Here is a 10,038-nt window from a genome sequence, read left to right as displayed (position 1 = left end):
ACCATTTTAATGAATTTTGGGCTGAAATCCTCGGGTTTTTTTGCAATTTATTGGGGATTTCTTGCATGTCACCTGTCCCTCAATGTGACCAATTCAGTAAATTTTTAAGTGAATTTTTTGGATTAATTGAGCGAATTTTGGGCTAAAACCACCGGGTTTTTTTGCGATTTTTTTGGGGCCAATTTGGTGAATTTTGGGCTAAAATCCTCGGGTTTTTTGGTGATTTTTTTTGTGTTTTTCTAATTTAACCCTTTCCCAGCTGGCGGAGCTGCAGGACAAGGCCACCTCGGCAGAGACGAAGGTTCTGGAGATGGGGACGACGCTGGAGGGGCTGCAGTGGGACAGCGCCAAACTGCGCAAGAGGGAGGGGCGGCTGGACCGGCACCTGGCCGAGGCCCTGGAGCAGGTGGGGCACGGCTGGCACAGCTGGCACAGCTGGGCACACCTGGGCATGGGTGGGAGGGGATAAAGGCAAAAAACCCCGTGAAATTTGGGTGAAAAATGGGGATTTTAGGGTGAAAAATGGGGATTTTGGGGTGAAAAATGGGGATTTTGGGAAGAAATTGGGATTTTGGGGGTACCTGGGCACAGCTGGCACAGCTGGGCACGGATGGGAGGGGATAAAGGCAAAAAACCCCGTGAAATTTGGGTGAAAAATGAGGATTTTAGGGTGAAAAATGGGGATTTTGGGTTACCTGGGCACACCTGGGGTCACCTGGGCACACCTGGGCACAGCTGGGCACGGCTGGGAGGGGATAAAGGCAAAAAACCCCGCGAAATTTGGGTGGAAAATGGGGATTTTAGGGCGAAAGATTGGGATTTTGAGATGAAAAATTGGGAATTTTGGATGAAAAATTGGGATTTTGGGGTACCTGGGCACAGCTGGCACAGCTGGGCACACCTGGGCACGGGTGGGAGGGGATAAAGGAAAAAAACCCCGTGAAATTTGGGTGGAAAATGGGGATTTTAGGGTGAAAAATGGGGATTTTGGGGCAAAAAAATGGGGATTTTGGGGATACTTGGGCACACCTGGCACAGCTGGCACAGCTGGCACGGCTGGGCACACCTGGGCACGGGTGGGAGGGGATAAAGGCAAAAAACCCCGGGAAAATCGGGTGAAAAATGGGGATTTTAAGATGAGATATTGGGATTTTTGGATGAAATATTGGGATTTTGGGGTGAAAAATGGGGATTTTGGGGTTACCTGGGCACAGCTGGCACAGCTGGCACAGCTGGGCACACCTGGGCACGGGTGGGAGGGGATAAAGGAAAAAAACCCCGTGAAAATTGGGTGAAAAATGGGGATTTTGGGGTAAAAAAACTGGGGATTTTAGGGTAAAAAAATGGGGATTTTGGGGATACTTGGGCACAGCTGGCACAGCTGGGGCACAGCTGGCACAGCTGGGCATGGATGGGAGGGGATAAATGCAAAAAACCCCGGGAAAATCGGGTGAAAAATGGGGATTTTAGGTGGAAAAATGGGGATTTTGGGGTGAAAAATGGGAAATTTGGGGTAAAAATGGGGATTTGGGGTTACCTGGGCACAGCTGGCACAGCTGGGCATGGACGGGAGGGGATAAAGGGAAAAAACCCTGTGAAATTTGGGTGAAAAATGGGGATTTTAGGGTGAAAAATGGGGATTTTTGGGGTGAAAAATTGGGATTTTTGGGCAAGAAATTGGGATTTTGGGGTTACCTGGGCACAGCTGGCACAGCTGGGCACACCTGGGCACGGGTGGGAGGGGATAAAGGCAAAAAAACCCCGGGAAATTTGGGTGGAAAATGGGGATTTTGGGGTGAAAAATGGGGATTTTAGGGTGAAAAATGGGGAATTTTAAGATGAAAAATTGGGGATTTTGCAAGAAAAATTAGGAAATTTTGAGGTGAAAAAATTGGGGAATTTTGGGGTGAAAAATGGGATTTAGGGACACCTGGGCACAGCTGGGAGGGGATAAACGCAAAAAACCCCGTGAAATTTGGGTGAAAAATGGGGATTTTGGGGTGAAAAATGGGAATTTTGGGGTTAAAATGGGAGGGAAAAAATGAGAAAAAAATGGCAAAAATTGGGAATAAATTGGGGAAAATTTGGGGTGAAAATTGAGGAGGAAAATGGTGGGAAATTGGGAATATTTGGGGAAAAAATTGGGGATTTTGGGGTGAAAAATGGGAATTTTGGGTAAAAATGGGAGGGAAAAAATGAGAAAAAAATGGCAAAAATTGGGAATAAATTGGTGGAAATTGGGGAAAATTTGGGGGAAAATCGGGGAGGAAAATGGTGGGAAACTGGGAAAATTTGGGGAATATTTGGGTGAAAAATGGGAATTTTGGGGTTACCTGGGATGGGGAATTGGTAAAAATTGGGACAAAATTTGGAGGGAAAATTGGGAGAAATTTCAAAGAAAATTGGGGGTAAATTGAGAAAATATTGGGAGAAAATTTGGGAGAAAATCGGTGAAAATTGGGAGAAAATTTTGGAGAAAATTGGGAGAAATTGCAGGAAAATTGGGGGGAAAATGGGAGAAAATTTGGGATTTTTTGGAGATTTTTTGGGGATTTTTTGGGGTTTTTTTGGAATTTTTGGGGGATTTTTTTGGGATTTTTTGGGGATTTTTTTTGGATTTTTTGGGATTTTTCATGTCCCTCACTGTGAATAATTCAGTGAATTTTTAAGTGAATTTTTGGGGTGAATTTGGTGAATTTTTGGGTGAAATTTTGGGGATTTTTGTGAATTTTTGGTGTTTTTTCCCAGCTGACCTCGGGCTCGTACGGATCCGGGAGTTCCGGAGGATTCCAGGGAGGACAAATCACCCTGAGCATGCAGAAGGTAACGGGAAATTGGGGAAAAATTGGGAATTTTTTGGCAAAAAATTGGGAATTTTTTTGGGGAAAAATTGGAAATTTTTTGGCAAAAAATTGGGATTTTTTTTTGCAAAAATTGGGGTTTTTTTGGGGAAAAATTGGGGATTTTTTGGGCAAAAATTTGGGATTTTTTTGGCAAAAATTTGGGGGTTTTTTAGGGAAAAATTGGGGGTTTTTTTGGGGAAAAATTGGGAATTTTTTGGGAGAAAAATTGGGAATTTTTTGGCGAAGAATTGGGGATTTTTTGGGTAAAAATTGGGAATTTTTGGGAGATTTTTTTGGGGAAATTGAGAATTTTGCAAAAAAGGAATTTTGGGGAAAAAATTGGACATTTTTGGGGGAAAATTTGGGGTGAATTTGGGAATTTTTGGAAAATTTTTTTGGGGAGAATTTCTGGGGGATTTTGGGGAAAAAATGGGATTTTTTGGCGAAAATTTGGGATTTTTTGGTGAAAATTGGGTATTTTTTTGGTAAAAATTGGAATTTTCAGGAGATTTTTTTGGGGGGAAAATTGAGAATTTTGGGGAAAAAATTGGGCATTTTTTGCCAAAAAATTGGGAATTTTTGTGGAGAAATTTGGGGTGAATTTGGGAATTTTTGGGAAATTTTTTTTGGGAGAATTTCTGGGGGTTTTTGGGGAAAAATTGGGGATTTTTTGGCAAAAATTGGGAAATTTTGAGGGAATTTTTGGGAGATTTTTTTTCGGGGAAGATTGAGACTTTTGCCAAAAAAAGGGGGGTATTTTGGGGAGAAAATTGGGGATTTTTTTGCAAAAATTTGGGATTTTTGTAGAGAAATTTGGGGAAAATTTGGGGTGAATTTGGGAATTTTGGGGAGATTTTTTGGGGAAAAAATCAGGAATTTTGGGGAAAAAATGTGGGATTTTTTTGGCAGAAATTGGGAATTTTTGAGGGAATTTTTGGGAGATTTTTTGTGTAAGAAAATTGAGAATTTTGCAAAAAAAAGGGGAATTTTTCGGGAAAAAATTTGGGATTTTTTGGCAAAAAATTGGGAATTTTTGAGGGAATTTTTAGGAAATATTTGGGGCATTTGGAGGGGAGAATTATTGGGGTGAATTTGGGAATTTTTGGGAGATTTTTTGGGGAAAATTTCGTGCATTTTCTGGGGGATTTTGGGGAAAAAATTGGGGACTTTTTGGCAAAAATTCTGAATTTTTGAGGGGGGAATTTTTGGGAGATTTTTTGGGGAAAAAGTCGGGAATTTTGGGGAAAAAATTTGAGATTTTTTGGCAAAAATTCTGAATTTTTGAGGGCATTTTTGGGAGATTTTTGGGGAAAAAATTGGGGGATTTTTTGGCAAAAATGGGGAATTTTGGAGGAATTTTTGGGGGAAATTTGGGGGAAAATTTGGGAATTTTTGTGGAGAATTTTGGGGGAAAATTTGTGAATTTTGTGCATTTTTTTAGAGAAGTTTTGAGGAAAATTGGGGAAAAACACAAAAATTTTTGGGGGGAAAATTTGGGGAATTTTGGGAGAAGTTTTAGGGAAAATTGATGGAGGTTTAGGAGAAAAATTAAGATTTTTGGGAGAATTTTTTTTGAAAACTGAGGGAATTTTTTGGGAATTTTTGGGGCAATTTATGGGAATCTGGGAATTTTTATAATTTTTGGATCCCAATGGATTTTTGGGGTAAATTTTGGGATTTTTTGGGTTTTTTTCCCGAGTTTGAGATGCTGAATTTGGGACAAATTTGGGGTGGAATTTTGATGGATTTGGGTCAAATTTTGGTGTTTTTTGTGGGAATTTTTTGGGAATTTTTTTGTGAATTTTTTGGGAATTTTGGGGAATTTATGGAATTTTTAAATCCCAATGGATTTTTGGGGTAAATTTTGGGATTTTTGGGTTTTTTTCCCGAGTTTGAGATGTTGGATTTGGGGTGGAATTTTGATGGATTTGGGTCAAATTTTGCCATTTTTTGTGGAAATTTTTTGTGAATTTTTTGGGAATTTTTTGGGAATTTTGGGGAATTTGTGGAATTTTTAAATCCCAATGGATTTTTGGGGTAAATTTTGGGATTTTTGGGTTTTTTCCCCCAGTTTGAGATGCTGAACTTGGGACAAATTTGGGGTGGAATTTTGATGGATTTGGGTCAAATTTTGGTGTTTTTTCATGGGATTTTTTTGTGAATTTTTTTGGAATTTATGGAATTTTTAAATCCCAATGGATTTTTGGGGTAAATTTTGGGATTTTTGGGGTTTTTTCCCGAGTTTGAGATGTTGGATTTGGGGTGGAATTTTGATGGATTTGGGTCAAATTTTGGTGTTTTTATTGTGGGAATTTTTTGTGAATTTTTTTGGAATTTATGGAGTTTTTAAATCCCAGTGGAATTTTGGGGCAAATTTTGGGATTTTGGGGTTTTTTTCCCGAGTTTGAGATACTGGATTTGGGTAGAATTTTGATGGATTTGGGTCAAATTTTGGTGTTTTTTGTGTGAATTTTTTGGGAATTTTTGGGGAATTCTTTGGGAATTTTGGGGAATTTGTGGAATTTTTAAATCCCAATGGAATTTTGGGGTAAATTCTGGGATTTTTGGGTTTTTCCCCAGTTTGAGATGCTGAGCTTGGGACAAATTTGGGGTGGAATTTTGATGGATTTGGGTCAAATTTTGGTGTTTTTTCATGGGATTTTTTTGGGAATTTTGGGGAATTTATGGAATTTTGAAATCCCAATGGATTTTTGGGGTAAATTTTGGGATTTTTGGGGTTTTTATCCCGAGTTTGAGATGCTGAACTTGGGGTGGATTTTTGGTGGATTGGGGTCAAATTTTGGTGTTTTTTAATGGAATTTTTTTGGGAATTTTTGGGAATTCATGGAATTTTGAAATCCCAATGGATTTTTGGGGTAAATTCTGGGATTTTTGGGTTTTTTCCCCCCAGTTTGAGATGCTGAGCTTGGGACAAACTTGGGTGAAATTTTGATGGATTTGGGTCAAATTTTGCCATTTTTTGTGGGAATTTTTTGTGAATTTTTTTTGAATTTTGGGGAATTTATGGAATTTTGAAACCCCAATGGATTTTTGGGGTAAATGTTGGCATTTTTGGGTTTTTTCCCCTCAGTTTGAGATGCTGAACGCGGAGCTGGAGGGGAACCAGGAGTTGGCCAATTCCCGCATGGCCGAGCTGGAGAAGCTGCAGTTGGAGCTGCAGGCGGCCGTCAGGGGCCAGGAGAGGCTCAAGGTGACTTCTGGGGACATTTGGGGACATTTGGGGACATTTGGGGACAGTGGGAAAAAATGGGGGAAAATGGGAAAAAAAACGGGCGAAAAAACGGGAAAAAACGGGAAAAAAACGGGCAAAAAACGGGCAAAAAACAGGCAAAAATTTGAAAAAAAATGGTGGAAAAATGGGATTGGGGACATTGGGAAAAATGGGGGAAATGGGAAAAAACGGGCAAAAATTTGAAAAAAAAAATGGTGGAAAATTGGGAAAAATGGGATTGGGGACATTTGGGGACATTTGGGGACGTTTGGGGACATTTGGGGACATTGGGAAAAAAGGGGGGAAAATGGGAAAAAAAACGGGCGAAAAAACGGGAAAAAAAAGGAAAAAATGGGAGAAAATTTGAAAAAAAAAGGTGGAAAATTGGGAAAAATGGGATTGGGGACATTGAGCAAAAATGGGAGAAAATGGGAAAAAAAACGGTGGAAAATTGGGAAAAATGGGATTGGGGACATTTAGGGACACTGGAAAAAAGTGGGAGAAAATGGGAAAAAAACGGGCGAAAAAACGGGAAAAAAAGGGGAGAAAATTTGAAAAAAAAAATGGTGGAAAATTGGGAAAAATGGGATTGGGGACATTGGGGACATTTGGGGACATTTGGGGACGTTTGGGGATATTGGAAAAAAGTGGGAGAAAATGGGGAAAAAATGGGTGAAAAAATGGAAAAAAAGGGAGAAAATTTGAAAAAAAATTGGTGGAAAATTGGGAAAAATGGGATTGGGGACATTGAGCAAAAATGGGGGAAAATAGGAAAAAACAGGCGAAAATTTGAAAAAAAAATGGTGGAAAATTGGGAAAAATGGGATTTGGGGACATTGAGCAAAAATGGGGAAAAATGGGGAAAAAAATGGTGGAAAATTGGGATTGGGGACATTGGGAAAAAATGGGGGAAAATTGGGAAAAAATGGGATTGGGGACATTGAGCAAAAATGGGAAAAAATTGGGAAAAAATGGTGGAAAATTGGGAAAATGGGATTGGAGACATTGGGGACGTTTGGGGACATTGGGGGACAGTGGAAAAAAGTGGGAGAAAATGGGAAAAAAAACGGGCGAAAAAACGGGAAAAAAAGGGAAAAAAACGGGGAAAAAAAGGGAGAAAATTTGAAAAAAAAATGGTGGAAAATTGGGAAAAATGGGATTGGGGACATTGAGCAAAAATGGGAAAAAATTGGGAAAAAAAAGGTGGAAAATTGGGAAAAATGGGATTGGGGACATTGGGGACATTTGGGGACATCTGGGGACATTTGGGGACAGTGAGAAAAAGTGGAGGAAAATGGGAAAAAAAACGGGCGAAAAAACGGGAAAAAAAGGGAAAAAAACGGGAGAAAATTTGAAAAAAAAGGGTGGAAAATTGGGAAAAAAAAAGGTGGAAAATTGGGAAAAATGGGATTGGGGACATTTGGGGACATTGAGAAAAAATGGGGAAAAATTGGGAAAAAATTTGGGAAAAATTGGGAAAATGGGATTGGGGACATTGAGAAAAAATGGGAAAAAAATTGGGAAAAAATGGTGGAAAATTGGGAAAAATGGGATTGGGGACATTGGGGACATTTGGGGACGTTTGGGGACATTGGGAAAAAATGGGAGAAAATGGGAAAAAAAATGGGCAAAAAAACGGGAAAAAACGGGAAAAAAAGGGAAAAAATCAGGAAAAAAAGGGGAAAAAAAGGGAAAAATTTGAAAAAAAACCGGTGGGAAATTGGGAAAAATGGGATTGGGGACATTGGGGGACATTGAGGAAAAATGGGAAAAAATTGCGAAAAAGATGGTGGAAAATTGGGAAAAAAGGAATTGGGGATATTGAGCAAAAATGGGAAAAAATTGGGAAAAAAAGGTGGAAAATTGGGAAAAAAAAAGGTGGAAAATTGGGAAAAATGGGATTGGGGACATTGGGAAAAATGGGGGAAAATGAGAAAAAATGGTGGAAAATTGGGAAAAATGGGATTGGGGACATGGGGAAAAAGTGGGAGAAAATGGGAAAAAAACGGGCAAAAATTTGAAAAAAAAAATGGTGGAAAATGGGGAAAAATGGGATTGGGGACATTGAGGGAGTATGGAACATTGGAAAAAAATGGGGGAAAGTGGGATTGGGGACATTTGGGGACTCAGATGTCACTCAGGTGTCCCTCAGGTGTCCCTCAGGTGTCACTCTCAGGTGTCACTCACACAACTCAGATGACCCTGAGGTGACTCAGAGGTCACTCAGGTGCCCCCAGGTGTCACCAGCTGTGTCCCCGTGCAGGTGGCGCTCAGGTGTCACTCAGGTGTCCCTCAGGTGTCCCCCAGGTGCCCCCCAGGTGCCCCCAGGTGTCACCAGCTGTGTCCCCTGCGCAGGTGTCCCCCAGGTGTCACTCAGGTGTCCCTCAGGTGCCCCCCAGGTTCCCCCAGGTGTCCCCCAGGTGTCCCTCAGGTGTCACTGAGGTGTGTCAGGTGTGTCAGGTGTCCCCCAGGTGTCCCTCAGGTGTCACCAGCTGTGTCCCCTGCGCAGGTGTCCCTCAGGTGTCCCTCAGGTGTCACTCACGTGCCCCCCAGGTTCCCCCAGGTGCCCGGCCCAGGGTGTCAGTGCCCCCGGGTGCACTCGTGTGTAGTAGTCATCAGGTGTCAGCCCCCAGGTGTCACCAGCGTGTCACGGTCGCTCAGGTGCCCCTCAGGTGTCCCCCAGGTGTCACCCAGGTGTCACTCAGGTGCCCCCCAGATGACCCTCAGGTGCCCCCAGGTGTCCCAGTCGTTCCCTCAGGTGTCCTCAGGTGCCCCAGGTGCCCCAGGTGTCAGGTGTCACTCAGGTGTCCCTCAGGTGTCACTCAGGTGCCCCAGGTGTCCCTCAGGTGTGTCAGGTGTCACTCAGGTGTCCCTCAGGTGTCCCTCAGGTGCCCCCAGGTGCCCAGTGCCCAGGTGTCCTCAGGTGTCACCTCAGGTGCTCAGTCCCCCACGGTGTCCCTACCAGGTGTGTCAGGTGTCACCAGTGCAGGTGTCCCTCAGCTAGTGTCCTCAGTGTCCTCAGGTGCCCCCAGGTTTCCCCAGGTGTCCCTCAGGTGCCCCCAGGTGCCCGCCAGGTGCCCTCAGGTGTCCTCAGTGCCCCCATGCGTGTTCTTCTGTCCACTCAGGTGTGCCAGTGCCCCAGGTGTCCACTCAGGTGTCCCTCAGGTGTCCCCTCAGGCCTGTCCCGTCAGGTGGTGTCCCCCAGATGTTCCCCCAGGTCGTCACCTCAGGGGTTCCCCCAGGGTATCAGTGTCCCCCAGGTGTCCCCAGGTGTCCCTCAGGTGTCCCAATGTCCCCAGGTGTCACTCAGGTCCCCCCCAGGTGCCCCCAGTGTCCTCAGGTGTCCTCAGTGTCAGGTTCCCCCAGGTGCCCCCAGGTGTCACCCAGGTGTCCCCACGCAGGTGGCGCTGCGCTCCCTGCCCGAGGAGGCCGTCAAGGAGGCGCTGGAGTACAAGGTGCTGCAGTCCCAGTTCTCGCTGCTCTACCACGAGAGCCTGCAGGTGAAGACGCAGCTGGACGAGGCGCGGGCGCTGCTGCTGGCCACCAAGAACAGCCACCTGCGGCACATCGAGCACATGGAGGTGGGGCCTCGCCTGGCCAGGGGTCCCCAGGGGTCACCTGAGGCGTCCCCAGGGGTCACCTGAGGGGTCCCGTTGGGGTTTGGGGTGGGTTGGGGATGTTTAAATTCCAGTAATTGCAGTCCAAGATGGCCGCCGGTGCCACATGGAGGTGCGGCCTCACCTGCCCAGGTGTCCCCTGGTGTCACCTGAGGTGTCCCCAGGTGTCCCCAGTGGGGTCCCATTGGCTTTTGGGGTGTTTTGGGGATGTTTAAATTCCAATAATTGCAATCCAAGATGGCCGCCGGCGCCACATGGAGCACATGGAGGTGGGACCTCACCTGCCCAGGTGTCCCCAGGGGTCACCTGAGGGGTCCCCAGGTGTCCCCACTGGGGTTTCATTAAG

The 10,038-nt window shown here is 44.2% G+C and overlaps 1 protein-coding gene across 1 annotated transcript in view; it reads left to right on the top strand.

The window, feature by feature from the left end:
• Positions 1-259: 259 nt before the first annotated feature.
• Positions 260-10,038, top strand: part of LOC135441748 (E3 ubiquitin-protein ligase BRE1B-like) — a gene marked incomplete at its 5' end in the record, with an annotated part of 31,003 nt that continues 21,224 nt past the window's right edge. Inside the window, 4 exons of the mRNA XM_064701293.1 lie at positions 260-406; positions 2,749-2,823; positions 5,935-6,054; positions 9,477-9,656. Coding sequence (XP_064557363.1) covers positions 260-406; positions 2,749-2,823; positions 5,935-6,054; positions 9,477-9,656 — 522 coding nt within the window. The remainder of the gene's footprint in view (positions 407-2,748; positions 2,824-5,934; positions 6,055-9,476; positions 9,657-10,038) is intronic.

This window comes from Zonotrichia leucophrys, unplaced genomic scaffold (genome assembly GCF_028769735.1).
Source record: "Zonotrichia leucophrys gambelii isolate GWCS_2022_RI unplaced genomic scaffold, RI_Zleu_2.0 Scaffold_475_39335, whole genome shotgun sequence".
Classification (NCBI taxonomy): domain Eukaryota; kingdom Metazoa; phylum Chordata; class Aves; order Passeriformes; family Passerellidae; genus Zonotrichia; species Zonotrichia leucophrys.
This window is presented reverse-complemented; position numbering and strand designations above follow the sequence as displayed.